The 20,904-nt window shown below is 39.3% G+C and overlaps 1 protein-coding gene across 7 annotated transcripts in view; it reads left to right on the plus strand.

Annotated features, from left to right (window-relative positions):
- Nucleotides 1–20,904, plus strand: part of IMMP1L (inner mitochondrial membrane peptidase subunit 1) — a 74,530-nt gene that overhangs the window by 52,287 nt on the left and 1,339 nt on the right. For all 7 annotated transcript variants that reach the window (XM_084631201.1, XM_084631199.1, XM_084631200.1 and 4 more), the window contains one exon: nucleotides 15,243–15,353. In XM_084631201.1, coding sequence (XP_084487327.1) covers nucleotides 15,243–15,353 — 111 coding nt within the window. The remainder of the gene's footprint in view (nucleotides 1–15,242; nucleotides 15,354–20,904) is intronic.

Below are 20,904 nucleotides of genomic sequence, written 5' to 3' on the forward strand. Positions count from 1 at the left end.
CTGTGTAAGTGCTTGTGGGATTGGGTCCTAAATCTAGAGTGCAGTTGATGGTTATGATTTAGGCCCTGATTCTTCAAAGCACATAAGCATGTAATTGGGGCTATGTCTACACTGGCAACTGAATGACAAAACTTTTGTCTTTCAGAGGTGTTAAAAAACCCCCTCCCCCAGAAAGACAAGTTTTGCCAACAAGCTCTGTGTGAACAGCTCTTTGTCGGCAGGAGCGCTCTCCTGCCGACAATGCTAACACCGCTCATTGGGGGTGGAAGCTTTTTGTCGGCAGGAGAGCTGACAAACAGTGGCTAGACCAGGGGTGGGCAAACTTTTTGGCCCGAGGGCCACATTGGGATTGCAAAACTGTATGGAATTTTAGGAAGGCTAGGAAGGAAAGGCTGTGCTTCCCCAAACAGCTTGGCCCCCTCCCCACCCACTGACTGCCCACCTCAGAACTCCCGACCCATCCAACCCCCCCCCCGCTCCCTGTCCCTTGACTGCCCTGACCCCTATCCACACACACCCACCCCCTGACAGCCCCCCTGGGACTCCCACGCCTACCAACACCCCACCCCCCCGTCCCCTGACCGCCCCCCCCCCGGGAGTCCCTGCCCCTTATCCAACACCCTCTCCCCCCCGCTCCCCACACCTTTACCATGCCGCTCAGAGTGGCAGGACTGGCAGCTGAGGCGGTGGGGGAGAGGGGACAGCAGGGGAGGGGGAGGGGCCGGGGTAGCCTCCCCAACTGGGAGCTCAGGGGCTGGGCAGGACTGTCCCGTGGGCTGTCGTTTGCCCACCTCTGGGCTAGACTGTGTGCCTTTTAGCGATACGGCCGTAATGACACAGCCCTGTCGCTAAAAGCTGCATAGTATAGACATAGCCTAAGTCTCATTGACTTCAACGGGGCTTCAGCATGTGTTTAAAGTTAAGTGTGTGTTTAAGTGCTTTCTTACACCAGGGTCTTAATGGCATACTTGCTTCAAGGGATAGGTTAAATCAGGTGCATAAACCTCTGTCTATTTGCATAAAAAAGGAAAATGAACTTCCTGTATTCAGAGAACTCATAAAAGGGAAGCATAAGCTCTTAGAGAAATTAATAACATGCAGTTTTTCTTATCAGTGCGACAATGTGAATAGTAGTTTGGTAATTGTCTTTCATTTATTAGTAGAGGGAAATGTTAACAAATACATAGAGAAATAAATATACTTTATTATAGTAGATTATTTCAGTAAACACTTTCTTGTAAAGATTGTTTGCTACTTTATCATGAGAAAATGTGGTTTGACTTGTAAAGTATAAAAATTGAGCTGATTTGAGGTGACTCATCTGATATTTAAATGCATTATAAAACAATCTTATTTAGTTCAGTTAAATTACAAAATCTAAATCTTGAGAGTTAGTATGAAAATGGCTTGTTAACAATTAAAATTTTGAATACTTTTTTTTTAAAGTTATAACAAAACACTAACTAATTATGATTTAAGTTTTCTAATTCCTTTTTGTAAAACTGTAATATGTAATCCAGGATTATAATTCAAATCCTGAATATCCTATTGTTGTTTTTGCCTTTGTTTTAATGTCATTTACCTTTGCTTTAATTTCTTTTGTACCATATGTTCTGTTTACTGCAGCTCTTATTTAGAAACTGAAAAAGTGAAAGGGAAATCATCAGAGTAAAACAGCTTGTACATCATAAGCCACCAATATGCTAAGCCCTTGTGTCACTTAAACAGAAGTAGTACCTAATAATATCATTTAATACAGCTAAGGTCTGTAAATAAGGAACTTGCTTTTTGCAAGTTACAGTGATAAAAAGCTGAGATACAAATCCATTTCTCAGCAACACTCCCCTGATAATCAATCACAAAACACTGCTAATGCTGTGACTCTAGCTGATGTGGGGAAAATATGTTTACTTTGTGTGGTTCATTGCGGAGATGACATGGGCCTTTCATCCTGTAGCTAACTCCAGAGCTAACATAATTCAGAAGATAATGTGCCTTATTATGTTTGCACATATGAGAAGTGGTCTTATTCAGAGCTGTTAAGTCTCAAACATAGTCAGTGTCAAATGCAGTGAGCACTTTTAATATGAACACTGAGAATAATTTAATGTTAATGTAAACAATATATTCGTTGCTGAGACGTAAAATTTCAAAAGACACTGTTAGTGATTTTAGGATCATTGTTTGGATGCTTAACTTGGTACATGGAGCAGTTTCAGAGGTGGAGTTCTCAGCACTCTCTAGCAATCAGGCCTCTTTAAAGTGCCCCAGATTGTGCACTCCAATTATTGAAGAACCTCAAATCACTAGTTCTTCTCTGAGAACTTGTCCATACAGATCCCACTATAAATGTATATGCCCTATGAATGCAAGCCTGGAATCTTTTAGCCAGCAGTGTATTTCGTATCTGAGCATGCCCCCTGCATGCTCTTATGCCCCCTTCCCAAGGGCATAAAGGGCAGAGCAGCTGTAGTCATCACTATGTGTTGCAGCAAGATGGAGCTACACAGTGTCTTGTCTGCTTCCCTGTTAGTATCTTAGATAGTATTAGGACAGGGTTTTTAGATACTCTGTGTTGCTGCTTTTTAGTATAATATTTTACTTGGTGCCCATTAGAAAAAAATATTTTAAAATTTACTTTTTCCTGACCCTCTTTGTATTGATAGTGCAAGTCATGGCTAAGTCTCTGTCTCTGGACTTGAAAATCTGTCCTGCAGGCAAATCAGGTATGCCTGTGAGTGATGGGCGTACACAGATTGTGGCTAGAGCTAGAGTGAATTTTTCAGTAAAAGATTTTTTCATAGGAAAAGGCCATTTCATCAACACAGAAACTTTTCACAGGAAAGGGATGGTTTCGATGAATTTCCTGTTTAAAAACATTTTTGAAAAAGGTTTAAAAATTGTCAGAACAACCTGCTTTGACATTTTCAAAATGAAATGGTCCATTTTTTGTTCAGAAATTTAAGTTATTTTATAGGGGGGTGAGTAAAAAGTATTGAAATTACTGAAACAAAACATGTTGTTTGACCCAATCTGAATGTTTTTTCAGATTTTTGGTTTGCAAATTTTTTTGAGGTTTTGACTTTTTGTCCTGATTCAAGATGGGAAAATGTTTCAAAATCTCAATGCTTGCAGAACGAGAAAAACGTTTCCTGCTCAGCTCAACTTGTGATACCCGCTTAAGTGTTTTAATGGAGAAGTCAATGAGAGGAGTGTTTTAGACTCTGAAGTTCTTCCTCAGAATAATCTACTGTTTTGAAACCTATGCTAGGAGCTAGGAGGTCTTCTGCCTCTAAGAGACCTCTTGCTTCTCAAAAGCATGCTGGTCATTCCCTTCCATCCTCCTCAAGTCAGTCAGTGGCTCCTGCTGCCTGAGGTAGGAAGTAACAAGGATTTTCTGATGTTGCTTGTTGACAGTGGTCACCATCCCTGGTACTAGGCAAGAAAAAGTCTGTCTCATCTTTTTATGTTTCCAAGCCAGCTCCTTCCAAACTGGATCGGCACCATGTCTCTTCAGAAATTGGAATCCTGCTCTTTCCTTTGGTATCACATCAATAATCCACTGTGACTGACACTGCTGCTTTGGTAACACAGATTGCTTTTACAACTTCTGCGAACATAGTGGTTACGCTGGATCTGGAGCCTCCACTCTTGGATGTTTCTCCAGTTTCTACTTGCTCTTTGTCCCTTCCAGTACCAGAACCAACGATACAGATTATGAAAATCTTGCTATGACTATCATCTGCAGTACCATCATCTGTTGCTGAGACATTGGAGTCTGGATTTCCTTGTTCTGTTGCAACTCTTGAGAGAGCTGCATCATTCATGGAGGAAAATCTGCTTGTCTGCATCATCATCATTTCATAACAGTAGAAACGCTTCTCCTAGATTTTTTCTTTGTTGTCTCAGCCTCGTTCCTGAAAGGGATTAAGAAGGAGCCCCGCTCGTGATAGATCTCATGCTTCTGAGAGGTTTCAAGCATCTTGATTTCCACCTTTATGACATCATGTGTCTGTCCATTATGGGATGCAGTTTTGGCCTTACTGGTCATGATGGAACACTCAGCATCTCTGGATCCTTATTCATCTAGACCCAGATCTAGGAATAGATCATCCCCTAAGGAACAATCTAACACAGTGCAGCCATCTAACCAAGGGCTTGTCTAAGAACTTGAGTAGGCTCCTCATTCTGAGGAGGCGGCTCTTGTGGAGGAATATGAGAATCAACCCATCACTTTGGCTCCACAAACAGTGATTTTTAAGGCCTTTCAAGACTTGCTTAAAAGAAGGACAGACGTATCCCTTGAAGTCAATCAAGAAAGGTCCTATAAATTATTCAACATTTTTCATCCAGTCTGTCATGGCTGCTTGCCCATGCCAGTAAATGAGGGTATTCTCAAACCTGCTAAAGATTTGTGACAGACCCTCCACATTGTCCTCAGCAATGTCTAAAAGATCAGACTACAAATACCAAGTTCTCCCTAAAAGGTTTGAATATTTCTTTTCACATTCATCTTTAGTAGCAGCCTGATCCCCTAAGTCAATGGCCAGAGATAAGGATCCCAAAATGATTATCCTTCTAGGGAGAAAGGTATATTCTTCAGCTCGCCTTCAGATGCAGTTTAACAATTATCAGGTTGTGTGGACTAAGTACAACTTTCTCTAGTGAGAGAAAAATCTTATAGCTGGGCAAAAAGCTCCCTCAGGATATTAATTACCACCAAGTTCAGAACATTACAAGCTTTCATAAAAGACCTTAGTTGGCATATTTTATATAGAGTTGTATACAAACAGTTGATTCAGTTGCTCATTCTTTGGAGTTCAGACTTCCTTTTCTCCCTGTGGGGTGTCCTGACCTTGATTGTCACAATATTTACCTATGGTTTTCTCCCACAAGTCTCATGACTACCTTGTGGAGACTAAGGTATGTCTATAGTGGAGCTGGAGGTGTAATTTCCAGTTTGGGTATGTATACCCATGCTAGTTCTGATTGACCTAGAACTCTACAAATAGAAAGTAGCCTTGGCTGCATGGGCAGTGGATGAGCTAGCTGCCCCAAGTACAATCCTGTCTGAAACCCTATGTACATTTTAAAAAAGTGAAAGTAAAATTAGTTCATAATTTTTAATGTCAGGTTGCAGTAGCACAAATTTTCAAATTTATTTATTCAAAACCTCAACTATATTTAAACGTTTCTTAAAAGATCAGGTTATTTAAATCTCTCCACCCTGGATCTCACTATATGCATGTTTTTCATATTGCTGCCATAAGTAATCTCATTAATTCAAGGTTTCAGAGTAACAGCCGTGTTAATCTGTATTCGCAAAAAGAAAAGGAGGACTTGTGGCACCTTAGAGACTAACCAATTTATTTGAGCATGAGCTTTCGTGAGCTACAGCTCACTTCAGCGGATGCATACCGTGGAAACTGCAGCAGACTTTATATATACACAGAGAATATGAAACAATACCTCCTCCCACCCCACTGTCCTGCTGGTAATAGCTTATCTAAAGTGATCATCAGGTTTGCCATTTCCAGCACAAATCCAGGTTTCTCACCCTCCACCCCCCCCACACAAATTCACTCTCCTGCTGGTGATAGCCCATCCAAAGTGACAACTCTTTACACAATGTGCATGACAATCAAGTCGGGCAATTTCCTGCACAAATCCAGGTTTTCTCACATCCCCCCCACCCCCATACACACACAAACTCACTCTCCTGCTGGTAATTGCTCATCCAAACTGACCACTCTCCAAGTTTAAATCCAAGTTAAACCAGAACATCTGGGGGGGGGGGGTAGGAAAAAACAAGAGGAAACAGGCTACCTTGCATAATGACTTAGCTACTCCCAGTCTCTATTTAAGCCTAAATTAATAGTATCCAATTTGCAAATGAATTCCAATTCAGCAGTTTCTCGCTGGAGTCTGGATTTGAAGTTTTTTTGTTTTAAGATAGCGACCTTCATGTCTGTGATTGCGTGGTCTGTGATTGAGGTCAAACTGGACAGTCTCTACGTAAAACAATAAATGGACACAAATCAGATGTCAAGAATTATAACATTCATAAACCAGTCGGAGAACACTTCAATCTCTCTGGTCACGCAATCACAGACATGAAGGTCGCTATCATAAAACAAAAAAACTTCAAATCCAGACTCCAGCGAGAAACTGCTGAATTGGAATTCATTTGCAAATTGGATACTATTAATTTAGGCTTAAATAGAGACTGGGAGTGGCTAAGTCATTATGCAAGGTAGCCTGTTTCCTCTTGTTTTTTCCTACCCCCCCCCCCCCAGATGTTCTGGTTTAACTTGGATTTAAACTTGGAGAGTGGTCAGTTTGGATGAGCTATTACCACCAGGAGAGTGAGTTTGTGTGTGTATGGGGGTGGGGGGGATGTGAGCAAACCTGGATTTGTGCAGGAAATAGCCCGACTTGATTATCATGCACATTGTGGAAAGAGTTGTCACTTTGGATGGGCTATCACCAGCAGGAGAGTGAATTTGTGTGTGGGGGGGTGGAGGGTGAGAAAACCTGGATTTGTGCTGGAAATGGCAAACCTGATGATCACTTTAGATAAGCTATTACCAGCAGGACAGTGGGGTGGGAGGAGGTATTGTTTCATATTCTCTGTGTATATATAAAGTCTGCTGCAGTTTCCACGGTATGCATCCGATGAAGTGAGCTGTAGCTCACGAAAGCTCATGCTCAAATAAATTGGTTAGTCTCTAAGGTGCCACAAGTACTCCTTTTCTTTTTTCTCATTAATTCAAGTGAGGCTCCTCATGGTTCTCATGGTAGTGAAGTTAAGCACATGCATAACAGTTTATGTAGGATTGGGGGATTATTACCATTATCAGAATCTGACTTATTTCTTAACCTCTGAAGAGTGATGTAGAAAGAAAGCATCTCCTGACCTTCATCTGACTGCATTATATATTTCAGAGACGGGAATTCCACAATGATCTTGACTACAAAGCAATTGTAACAGTGGTGGAATGTTCAGAAAGCCTTTGAATTTAGCAAATGAGCCAAAAAAGTTATAAAAAGACTTATTAATATGCTTTTCAATATTGTGAAGACTCCCTTATTCTGATCTGACTTATGTCTCAACAAGATTCCAATTGAGACAGCTCCAAGCTGCAAGTTGCATCTGATGAAGTGAGCTGTAGCTCACGAAAGCTTATGCTCAAATAAATTAGTTAGTCTCTAAAATGCCACAAGTACTCCTTTTCTTTTTGCAAATACAGACTAACACGGCTGCTACTCTGAAAGCTCCAAGTTTGTGCAACTTCCTTCCAATATCTATAGCTATCACTTTTCTGCACAAAAATACTAACTGAAAAAGAGAGGTTGGCCAATTTTTAAAAGTTTGCCTCCAAAATTGCACTTGCAAGTTTCTCCCCATACAAGCAAAACATGATTGGAATATGCAAATGGATATTTGCCTGAAAAAAAAAAGGACAGTTGGATGTGAATCCAGTTTGCTCATACAAAGGGACATGTAATAATAAAACAAATGAATGAGGGCTTATGCAAATGTTTGCTCATAAAAAAAACTTATAGATCCATTGTCAGTGTCTGATTTAAAATTTGGCCCATTCAAGCCACTTGTGAAAAAGATTACAGAAAAATGGTTCTGGAGCAGTTAAGGATCCTGACTTTAAAATGCTATTCTGTCTGAAAAGTTGACTTCTTGTAAAAATGGCATTGTGGGTTTTCATAATCATGATGTCTCACTTATTTCCTCTAGAAATGTGTACAATTTAGGAGTAAAAAAATGGGTCTTGGTTTGTTTGTTTTTTTTCTAATTTCCTACCTCCTCACAAATCCACACAGGTCTCCAGCAGTTGAGCTGGATTATATCCATATTGTTCACTTTTACCTAGAAATTGAGGTTTTTCGGGTCAAAGTGTTCCTTCAGCTACACCTGTCTTCAGATTATGCCTTCAATGACACCTGTACAGCCCAATTAGGTTTAAATGGGGATAAATTAAGGTTGATCAGTAAAGGCTTTTTAGATTGCTGACAGTCTTAGATCTTTATACAGTTTATTAGTGCATGCTACATGGAATTTATTAAAATCAACAATGGACAAAACAATGTTTACAGTAAATAGTTAATTATCTTGACATAATTTACTGTAATAACTTTCCAGCATCACCTTTAACATAGAGAAATGCTGCAACTGAAATCCTTGCCTGTAGGGTATCTCACAAGTCCAAAATTGGACTTTATGCATAAGCAGTGAGATGTACTAATAAATCCAAGTGCACTTTGGTCCAGATCCTCAAGGTCTTTGGGTGCCTAACTCTCACTGAGGATCTGGGCCTCTGTGATTTAACATTGTTTCCTTTGAAGTACATATGATGTCACATGGAATTTTAGTATTAAAATCTAAAGATAGGTCAAGATTTACAATCTTAGTTCTTCTGCCTAAACAATCAGATGACTCACATTTTGAGAAATTAATTCACAATATGAGTAAGCATTTAACTACAACTAATTTCCAAAATAAAAAGATAATATTGTTGTACCATTGTCACTGTTCCTTATTATAATAGAACAGATCAGGGTCACGGAAGTGTGTTCAGATATATAACCATTTTATAGTGGGTTAGGAATGGTATATTTTATTCATAAGCAGCTCTTTCAGTAAAACCACTCAATGTGTCAAATGAAATGAATAAAATATTCAAAAATACATATGAATTTAAGGAAAAATGGCTGCTGTTCTGTATCTGAAAATATAATATTTCAAATAATTCAGATCTGCAATAATGTTCAGTCATTCAGTAAATCTTCAGTTTCCAGTTCTCATATAACATTACCTGAAGAGAACCAACTGAATTTATACTTATGATTATTGATATCAGATCTACTATACATTGACTTCTCATGCACTTGTTACTACTGTGAGGATTTTTCCAGCACAGAAGGAAAAGGATAACATGAATGTAGAGATTAAAACTGATTTCCAGTGTTGGGTTCTGGTTCTTTTTACTAGATTTATGTCATTGTATTTTAGGCCATTTGGCAGCTTTAAGGTGAACAACCTTTATTGTAAACCCAGAAGAATGATGAATGCAATTAGGTGATAAACAGTGTATGAATAGAGTATGTCCATTAAGCTATTTGATACCAACTTTGTTAGATATATGCTGCAGGTTATAGGATAATTAAAGGATTAAGAAAAAATAAATTTTCATTTGTGAGACATGAAATATGCAGTACTAAAACAGAACTGTTGATCTCTTAGATCTTATGCTATTCCTTAATTAGATGCAATTTACTTAATCAAATAAATTTTATTAGTACTTCGTAAATGTGTCATTTGATATTGTAGGTTCTTTCATCATATTTCACTTTAATCAGGAAAGTTAACACCTGTGGTTTATTCACAAAAGCTTTTTTTTGTTAAATGAACACCCACAGGCAATGAAGCAATTACATTTGTTGCTTGTACCAAAGTAGGAGGCACTTAAATAGACCTCAGTAGGGATAGATGAGAACTTAGAGACTTTATTCTTTTGTCCAGCACTGAGATTAGCTCTTATAGTTCAAGAAGGAAGCCTCTGAACTGAAAAGAAAAAATGGGAATGATTTAGGGTTCTTTTTAAATTTAAAACTTTGATATTGCTCAAGGTGATTAGAATACCTGTGACCTTATGAAAGTTCAGCCTTTGAAAAGCACAGGCTATTGTAGAATTCTGAAAGAAGAAACCACAAGAACACGAGTACATAATTATCTGTGCTTTTTATTTTAGAAAAAAATACAGCTACTTAATTATTTCTGCATATTTACATGCATGCAAAAATGATAGAGAAAATCCGCTAAGGCAGTAAATGTTACTTTTTAAAATTCTTTTGATGTTAGATGATTCCACCTTTGTTCATGTTGTACATAGCCCATTACTCCTCAGCTATTCCCACAGAAATCAATACAGGCACCTCATACACAAAAGAGAATTGAAATCAAGGAGACTACTTGAATAGTAAAATATGACTCAATATGAGTAAGGGTGCAGAATCTGGCCTTTTGCAACTTTATCTATGTCTAAAAAATAAATACATAAATTATAAACCCTTACTTTTCTAGAAGTACAAAATCAGTATAACTCTAAGGCCTTTCACACTTAAAAGTTTTGCTACTTTAACTATGCCAACGTACTTAATGTGACAGAACTCCCCTAGCATAGATGTAGTTATATCAGTGTAAAAGTGCTTATACCAGTATATTTTATTCGAGACAACCTAAGTGAAATAAGCTATGCCATTATAAAGTACCTTATACTGGTGTAACTGCATCCGTACTAGGGCTTTTCTGGCACAATAGTGTTGGTTAAAAAATCACATACCGAGCTGACATTGTTATTCCAGTAAAACTTTAATTGTAGACCATGCCTAGGATGAGAGAATACTAGAAATGGTGATATTAGGTAATTTGATTTTCTCTATCACAGTCTTGTTCCAAGGATAAATGTGAATTTAAGAGTTGGGATTTTTGGTTCCGCATTTAGATATAATTAATTTTGTCATAGAAGGCTAAGCAGCTGATCCACCACGTGCAGTGAGTGTAGAATGCAGCAGTGTTACTCCTGTCACGGATGTACAGAGGGAGAGTCTAGTCTACCTATTGCTTTGTCTTCTACACTAGCTGTCTGGAGGGGGCAGTTCTGATGAGCTGTTGTTTAAATTTAAAGCTTTCAGTAGATTTGGTCCCAATATCTTGCTGATCTTCTTTTGCCCTATATATCTTCTTGACCCTTCGGTAAGAAAGGTATTATACTTTTGGTATTGAAAGTATGGTCTAGAATGAGCAAAGCCATATTTTTCCTAAAGAGCTCTGGAATGCCCTGCCTTCCAACATTAGGAGGGCCAAAGGTCCTGATCCTGCAAAGACTTATGCACATATGTAACTTTATGCACTTTCAATAATCCCATGGAATCGATTGACTCAGAGTGTAAAGTTAAGCATCCCGTAAGTCTTTGGAAGACTGGGGCTTTAGCTTTTATTTTAAAGGGGCATAAACAACTTTTTTTTAAATTATTGATTGTGGCCTGTCTTAATTCTTGGTTGTAGCGAGGTGCCTACATGATGGGCACCCATCATATAAAAGTATGATACTGTATTATTTTTAGATGTCATACATTTTGACAATACTTTAAAATCAGTTTTTGATATGCAGAATTCTGTCATGCTTTCCATCAGGATTTGTAAAAGTTACCAAAATTGTGTATTTCATGGTGTAAGACTATTCTTCATTGCAGATATGCTCTCTAGGATGCAAACTGTGATAACCAGTGAAGCACATTTATAGTACTATATAGGAAATAAATGGGCCAGAGCTGACATACTTTCTGCTCAGGAGCACAGGAAGATGTGAATGGCTGCAGATGTTTGTGCATAGTTGTTCTGCAAGTGGTTGGAGTCCACCAACCCCTACGCGTTATCTTACTAATGAATACTTAGCTCTCTGCTTTGCCGTGTGTCAGGCAAAGCAAAGGAGCATGGTGACCAATGAAGTGAGATGGAGGAGAAGGAGTATTTGTGTCATGGTGATCAGACACTGCACAGGGTGCGAGACAGTTTCAGAACCCTGCATAACGAAGGATTGATTAAAAAGACAAGGTGGGGGAGGTGTTGGTGAGACAAGCTTTCAAGCTTATACAGAACTCTTTTCCAGGTCAGGTCAGGGCCTCTTTTTTTCATTGGGCTATAGTCAGTCGAGCCAGTTACCTTTTATGCACTTGATATTTCAGATATTGCTTTCAAATGACAGTAGTTTGTTGCTAGAGAGACAAGGTGGGTGAGGTAATATCTTTTATTGGACCAACTTCTGTTGAGGAGAGAGAGAAGCTCTCGAGCTTACACAGAGCTCGTCTTCAGGTCTGGGAAACTTAACCAGAATGTCACAACTCAACAGATTTCTTAGCATAAGTAGTTAACACACACTTCAAGGAACCATTCAAGGTGAAGTGGTGCGTTAACACTCCTCCAGTCATAGGGAGGTGGGAAAGCAACTGGGGGTGGGGTTTAGTGGATTATAGATTGTTGTAATAAGCCATAAATCCAGCGGACCTATTCAGTCCATGATTTTTAGTGTCTACCAAAGTCTTTTGGAAGTGTAGTGCAGGTTTCCTTTGAGGATGAGGATTGATAGGTCAGATATAGAGTGATCACTTTGTGTCTCTCACCAACATAAGTTTGGTCCAGTAACAGATATTACCTCACCCACCTTTTCTCTCTAATATCATGGGACTGTTACAACACTGCATACAGTAGTTTGATGTGTCATTTGTAGCTCTGGGAGATATTGGGTAGTGGATTACACCAGCAAGGTCATTTTTCCCCTTTGCATGTAATACTGCAGGACTGAATCTGACAGTAAATCATGGGTGGGAGGGAGAAGTGGTTGTGGTGAATGCTGTGCATGGGTAAGCTGTCAATAGCAGTAAATAGCACGAGTATTTGCAGTGGGATATTTAAAGCATAATTAGTATCAGACATGAAGGAAATTTGAGTAAAGTGGAAGCGTCAATTCATTCTAAAACCTAGATCTACAGATGAAACTCTGCGAACATATGCTGAGATGGATGTCCTACACAGATCAGTTGGACTCTAGAAATTTGATTGTCTTTTATTGACTTCCACCTTTGTTAATTAAAACAATGAGGAGTCCTTGTGGCATCTTAGAGACTAACACATTTATTTGGGCATAAGCTTTCATGGGCTAAAACCCAAGTGGACATGAATAAATTTCAGAGTGGTAGCCGTGTTAGTCTGTATCAACAAAAACAATGAGGAGTCCTTGTGGCACCTTAGAGACTACCAAATTTATTTGGGCACAAGCTAGAACCCACTTCATGGGCTAGAACCCACTTCATCAGATGCATGGAGTGGAAATACAGGAGCAGGTATAAATACATGAAAAGATGTGAGTTGCCTTACCAAGTGTGAGGTCAGTTTAACGAGACAATCAATTAACAGCAGGATACCAAGGGAGGAAAAATAACTTCTGAAGTGGTAATGAGAATGGCCCATTTCAGACAGTTGACAAGACAGTATGAGTAACAGTAGGGGGAAATTAGTATTGGGGAAATTAGGTTTAGGTTTTGTAATGACTCAACCACTCCCAGTCTTTATTGAGGCCTAATCTGATGGTGTCCAGTTTGCAAATTAATTCCAGTTCTGCAGTTTCACGTTGGAGTCTGTTTTTGAAGTTTTTTTGGTGAAGAATTGCCACTTTTAGGTCTGTTATTGAGTGACTGGTTTTTGAATGTTATAGTTCCTGATGTCAGATTTGCGTCCATTTATTCTTTTACGTAGAGACTGTCCAGTTTGGCCAATGTACATGGCAGAGGGGCATTGCTGGCACATGATGGCATATATCACATTGGAAGATGTGCAGGTGAACGAGGTCCTGGTGGCGTGGCTGATGTGGTTAGGTCCTATCCCTATGATTAGGCCTGAATAAAGACTGGGAGTGGTTGGGTCATTACAAAACCTAAACCTAATTTGGAGCTGTAAATTCTACTGGACACTAGAGCACCTAAATGTTGGGCACTGCAACACTGAGCCTAAGTCCCTTTTGTGGAATTACCTTAAGACTAGATTTCAACTGTGGAAGATAATGTTTCACATCTTTCATCTTCTGCAGATGTTTTCCAGACTAGTCTGTTTCTATTCTTGATGGGTTTTCATCCAGTTTCTGTCTGACCTGAGCAGTTACCTGTGGTAGTCAAATTACACTACTTAATCAGCTATCCTTGAATTCTATTTATATAATTCTGTGACAGTACTTGTTTTGGTAATAAAATTTAGGTATCTGTTTTCTGCTTAGACTCACTACAGCTTTAATTGTCTTAGGGATTCTAACCCCTTCCCCTTCTATCATACTTTACAAATTTAATATTTATTTATGTGCAACTGAAATTAAATATTTATGCTGGAGGTAAGTTTTGTCCCTTTATCTGGTTATAGTTTCATTCTGACATAGGAGCATAGTAAAGTTGTCCTATGTAGCTTGCTTCTTAAACATTGGTATTTGGGAGATTTCACATTATGTTAAGATGCCTATGTTTGATTGTTTTCCTACTATGTAGTGGTTGGTAGGAAGTATTACAGGTATTTGTTAAATTTAAGTCTACCCTAGATTCTTAGGCATATAAACTATCAAATATAGTATTTAAGAATTATTTTGCTTTTAAGAGCTTATCCTTTTCTGAAGTTGTGAAATGTTAAGTGATTCTATTTTGTCTTACCAGCATGAATCTTAGTCATTGCATGCTATATATTTTGAATCAATTCTTTCATGCTGGTTAAATGTACGCAGCTCTGAACTGTGTTATTCTGGTTACTAATGCAACCATAGGTGCTGGAACTAGGAGTGCAGGGGGTGCTGCAGCACACCCTGGCTTGAAGTGGTTTCCATTATGTGCAGGATTTACAGTTTGGTTCAGTGGCTCTCAGCACTCCCACTATAAAATTGTTTCGGCACCCCTGAATGCAATTGTGTTTCTATTTCTTATGTTTTCATTGAGTTAGTCAGGTCCTGAACTTACAGCATGTAATATAGTTAATGCATAGAACATATAGGCAATAAAAGGTCTTTGTCATATAGTATAAGGTCACCATCATTAATTTTCAAATTGTAAAAAGAGACTTGTTTTGTGATGGTCATTATTGCAATATAATGTGCTGTGGATCCTGCCTGCACATAGAATGAACTGTGATCTTAATTAGAACTTTGACAAGCCCCACTCCGATAAAATGATGAGATTATTCGTAATTGATGTCACAATCAATTACCATTTAGATCATCATGAGCCTACTAACAGGTCTAGCCTTGGTGCTGGCCCCAGGATGTTGATGAGTGTGTGGCTGCCTTGTTCATGCTGTTCCTGCGACAGGAGGGCAGATTTTCAGTCAACATCCTAATGACCTCTTTTGAAGTCTATTAAATTAATGACCCTGTCATACTGGTCTAACCTTTTACATCTTCATTTTGGATTTTTTGTTGCAAACTAGCGTTTCTGGAGCATGTGATAGAACAGATACTTGGAAATATTTTTTTTTCTAATCTAGCACTGTTTTAGAGACCATAGAAGTATTAATTCATGGAATGACAAGAAGACACAAGAGGGTTCACTTTACAGGTTATATCTTGGGGGATTGAATTTCCTTTAAAGAAACACATTCTACGTTGTCTAACTTGTATTTTGATCTTCCCTAACTGCAGGTGCCTAAAGGGCATGTTTGGTTAGAAGGAGATAATCTCAGGAATTCTACAGATTCCAGGTGTTATGGACCTGTTCCTTATGGACTGATAAGAGGACGCATTTGCTTCAAGGTATACCTATAGACTCTAAAAACCAGTTACTTCAAACATTTTTTAAAAATAATTGAGCGAAAGTCTCCTCCCATCCTTAGCAACATCACTGAACTAAATGGGGATGACTATCAGAACAACTTGGACCTTTTAGATTTTCAAGAAAAGTCTCTCCATATTTTTGGGACAAAGATAAATAGTTTCACTTGAAAATGTACACCTCAAGTGATCACCGTCATTAAGGTTGTGTGAACAGTTTGGCAAGTGAATCTATACCCATTCCATATATGTTGGCTACTACCGGTGGGGAATACAATCCATCCCCACCTTGCTTTTTTTGTAATCATTTTTCCAAAATGATGAAACAGTATAATTTTGTGTTTAGCTATTTTATATAATTTTAAACAAAATATCATTTGAGCCATAGTTCCATATTGCAAAGAACAGTGACTGAGGGGAGGTTGTCTTTTCCAGGCCTAATTACTTTAGGATCTTAACTGTAGACCTACTAACTGGACTACATCACCCTTAATACTTGTTAAACTGAAATCTCTGAACCAACTTTAACTCATGACAGGTCCACCATAATTATCTGCCCTTCACTTCTAGATATGAATCAAGTCTCTTGTTAAATGTTTTGTTACACAATAAACCATGTAGGCTTACTTTTACGGTTTCCTTTAATAGTCCTATAACCTATTTTCTATTAATTATATTTTCATATTATTTCTGTCTGCATTATGAATCAGGGTGTACAACTGTATTTAATCACTTATCAAAAATAAGGAACTAGCATTAATTTCTCTTGTTAAACAATTACTATAAGGAGCAAGCTGGTACAGTTTAGTGGGTTCATGCAGTAGGCTTTAAAAAACTAGGTTTAAATCCTGCTGTGGACAAAGTAAAAGGTTGCTGGTCAGTATTTGCCATACATCACAAAACCACCACATACTATAATTCAGCACAGTTGGCATGTGCGCTCAGAAAAGACCCAGCTCTAGTTAAAAAATATTGTGTGTATTAATGCAGCTTAGAATCGTTAGGAGTGCATTTTCACTTTTCAGAGAATCTTGCAACTACTGACCATAATGCTTACTAAACCTGAAATAACATTTTCCCCTCAGCTTTGTCTGACCTCTGTTCTTTATGGGTTATTAAAACATTTGCCATCAGTGTCTCCCTGGCACATTACAAGTTATAGCTGTTCCATCCCTGAATGTTTGTTTGTCTTAACATGCATTTCTAAAGAATAGAACAATGATTATTCTAAACAGGGTGGTGATTCTGTGATATTGACAAATAGCCACAAGGATAAGTTGTGTATTAGTTGTGGCCTAAAGTTTGACCCAAACCTGCAAAATTATAAAGCTAGTTAGTGCATCACCCACTTAAAATGTATATGTAACTAGTGAGCCCATTAAAATTATTTTAGTGAGAATCTAGTGTTAATAATTTTACTGAAAAATCTCCAGTCACTGTGACAGGATTAGAGAACTGCCACTTAGTATTATATTTTCTAGTCTGAGGTGGCCTTTTGCCAACTGATGATTATTAATGTTCTGCTGATGAGAATAAAACATATGGTGTGTAACAAGCAAGGGTGAGTTTATACTTCAAAACACTGTGTATGTTTTAGGAAACTAATGAGATGTCTAATTCTGCTATAGCTATAAATCAGTGTACAGTAATCTGCATAACACCACATTGTAGTTATTGAGAGAACATTTCTTCTTTACTTTTAAAAAAGAACGAACAAAACTCAGTTGCTATAGTTTATTTTTAAAAAATTATGCATGTCTTGAGCAATCATGATTGGTGTAAAGTCACCTGTCTTCCATGTCAGACAGTCTGTACTGTGAGTTATTCCACCTCTCCCTGCTGGCTGAAGGCAAAACAAAGATTAACAGCCAGCCTAGGGCCTGGAGAGTGCCTCTCTGTGGAGAACCCCAGACTTCTTTGCCTCCATTCCTGGGCAGAAGGCAGACCAAGGATCTCCCCTTTGTAGCAGAGCCTTTCAGAACACGACAACCAAAATCATCTGAATTAGACTAACTGGAGACTCATGGAAAACTGATGTAAATCTTTTTTTTTTTTAAACCCCTCTCTATTGGCAGAGGGTTTTTAAGCCAGATTGCCTGCTGGAGCAAACCTGTTTCATCCTACTCACTCTGTGAAACACTCCAGGAGCCACTGATCCCAGAAAAAAAAAAAAAAGCATCTCAGAACTATTTTCCAACTAAAGCAAAGAGAGAATTATGTATTTCATTATCCCCAGTGTTTGAAGAAGTAATCGAGGTTTAATGGGCTCCCAAGCAAAGCTAAGCATCCTACACAGAAAAATGCAGAGATTCTATTCTTTACCCAAGGACAAGAAATATTTGGTCATTCTACCAAATGTGGATGCAGCAGCCACTGCATTAGTAAAAGACACTAATTGCCTCAGGGACAGCCACGGGTGAGTCTAGCATGGATAGACTGTATGACCCAATCAGGCCAGGATCAAGATAAAAAAACTGAAGACAAGTTTGCACTGAAACCAAATAGGAATAAGATCTGATTAGCAGCTTCTCTTGTAGCAAATGCTTCTCTGGATTCCCTTAGATTCACAGCTTGCTCCATGGCATCTAATCTGGTAGCCCAAAGACACCTCTGGCTCCATCTCTGGAAAGCAAATATGCAAGTAAAACACCTTATGATCTCGGCCAAGTAATTAGGCGGCAAGATGTTTGGTGAGGATGTGGTGGTGGGAGAACAGAAGCAGGTTGGAAGAAAGTCTTTTCCATGTCATTGACCTGAGGAGAGCTATAGAACTTTTCTCTGGCACGTCTTTGATTTATGCTAACCAGCGCACAAGAAATCCATAGAGACTTCATATCTGGAAGACGGAGATGGTCCCTTTTCAATAGATAAGAAACTTCAAAGAATGATCTTCTGGAAAACCTGCATCAAACCATAAATCATCTACCTGACTCTGTGCCCCACATTCAACACTACCTCTTATCTTGGGATGGAGTAGGGGGGAGAGGAGGAGGCTTGATAAGTTTGTCCACTTACAGGAGACACCTACATCAGGCAAATGGATACTAGGGACAGTTCTACTGGGTCTCAGCATTTGAACCATAGAATCAGGATCGGCCAGACAGATTCTGTGGTGTGTACTTTATTCTTTTTTGTCCCAAAGAAGAATAGGAACACAAGAGCCATCTTAGATCTTAAGTCTAACAAATCTCTCAAGTTTGGATGGAAATCCTAAATCTGTCATTGCTGCTGTCACCCAGGATTTCATGACTTCAAGAGACTTCGAAGCGGTTTATCTTCATGTGCCAATCAGGGAGATTTACTGAAAATGTCTGTGCTCTATTACAATGTGAAGCATTTTCTGGACAGAAATCTCTGATTTGGACTGGTGACTACCCCAAAGGTCATCACACAAGATTCTGATGGGCTTAACAGCCATTGTCAGAAAGAGGATACACATGTATCTCTATCAGATTGTCCTTCAGGATCCAGTGGAGACTTATACAATCATGGATTTCTGTATACATAGAGAGGAGGCACTTCCAACCATCTCAGGGATTTCTGCATTTAGGAATGATGCTGGATACCTAGGAGATGTCTAGGATTAGTCTTATCGAAAAGAAATTGCTACCATTCAGGATCTGAGAATCACTGATCTCAGGTCAGTCACTTCCTCCCTCAAGAGATGGACTCATCCTTTGTGATTCCCACAGGAGTACCTGGTTTCAGAATCAGTAAGACTCATGATTACTACTAATGCCACTCAGAGTAGCCCAAGGGACATGGTCCATTTTGAAGAAGGGGAATATGAAGTGGCTAGAGCTACGGGCCATCAACAGCCACAGCATCAGCGTCATACAGACACCATCAAAATTACCTATGTCCAGGAAGATTACTGATGAATCCAGGGAGTTGAGTAGCACATACCCCCTCCTCAGTCGCCTCAGAACCTACACGGTGCGTAATAAGCAAAAACTCCCCCTGCAAACCCCACAACCAGTGTCTGGCGGCCGCAGCTTTGTCAGAGGAGGCTTAGCCTGCCCTAGCCTATTATACCTGCTGCTTATACCTGTGTCAATCAACAAAGGAAATCTTCCTCCCTCCATAAGGAAGCAATTAGTCTACTGATTTGATCAGAGCATCATCATCTCTCTGAAAGCCATCCACATAAAGGAGGGAGAATGCAACAGCATGCTGATTCAGGAGGATGGACCTGGACTGGGGATGAAGGCGGGGGAGAGAAGAGTCTAAATCCATGAACAGTTCAGGTGATGTCAAAAAAGTTAGGGGTTTAGTCACAGACCTCTTGACCTTGAGAGAAAACTGAAAAGATGGTGAGACATTAACCAGACAAGGAGACCAGATCAGGAGACAAGAACCAGAAGGGGAAGCAATTGGCTCATAAGGCTTACTTTATAACTTTCCTCCTGTATCTGTACTGGCAAGGGCAGTAAGAAAAGATTTTAAAGGAGCAAGCCACAGTGAGCCTGATCACCCCTCACTGGTCCTGCAACCTCTGGTTCTTGGACTTCATAAACCCTCTCTGAAACTAACAACTTGGGAAGGAAGTCTAAGCCAGGAACTGATCCAGAACCCAAAACTGCTGCTAAAACCAATCGTGTGGAAACTGAAAGGGGAGAACAGAGGTGTCTGGGATACTCAGTTGGGTGTACTCTTCTGGCATCATAGAAAATGTCTGCCAACAAGGTATGCAATCACTTGGCCCAAACGCCAGTACTGATGCTACAAAAGACATTAAATACCAAGACAGCCAAAGTAAAGGATATCTCAGAGGTACTAAAGGATGGGTGGGCTAAGGGTATCAAGCCCAATACAGCTTGCTGTCACAGCAAGTGTTTGGAATGGTAAGGAATCTAAGATTTCTAGTTAGCACAACCCTTCGTTAGTCCTCCTGTGGTACATAGCTTCCTGTCCTAGAGCCTTAACAAAACAAACATTTGAACCACTACATTGTTTTGACCTACTTTCTCTTTCTCAAAATGGGTCTTAGGAGCAGTCACCTCAGCTAGAAAAGGGATATCGGAACTCAGAGCATTGTCTATGAAGGCTCATCTATGCATTTTCCATAAGGACAAAACAGTTCTTTGGATGGACTCATTATTTATTCCAAAACACCTTTCCACAGGTCGCAAGAACCAGCTTTGCCTTCTTTCTGCTCCAGGCCTAGGCTTCCCAATGAAACTGAATGGCATGAAATGGATATAAGCGGAGTACTTTAAATCAAGAGCATGAAAACTTACTGTAGGTCCACAGAACTTATATTACTTTTCAGATAAAAGGCAGGCCTCTAAATCCTCTACTGAAAGATGGGGCAAAGCACATATTACTGAAGCCTACAGAGTATCTGGAGCAAATCCACTGGATAACCGCACATCTTATTCCAAGGAATTCAGCAACTTGTTGGGCAGAAAGCTCTGGTGCTTAATGTGAAATCTGTAAGGCAGCTATGTGGACATCAGTGCACCTGTTCATGAAGCATTAAAGCACTGATGTCTCTTCTTCCTTTAATGCAGCATTCAGGAGACGGGTACTG

Source organism: Lepidochelys olivacea (assembly GCF_965140295.1).
Source record: "Lepidochelys olivacea isolate rLepOli2 genome assembly, chromosome: 6".
In the NCBI taxonomy this organism is placed as follows: domain Eukaryota; kingdom Metazoa; phylum Chordata; order Testudines; family Cheloniidae; genus Lepidochelys; species Lepidochelys olivacea.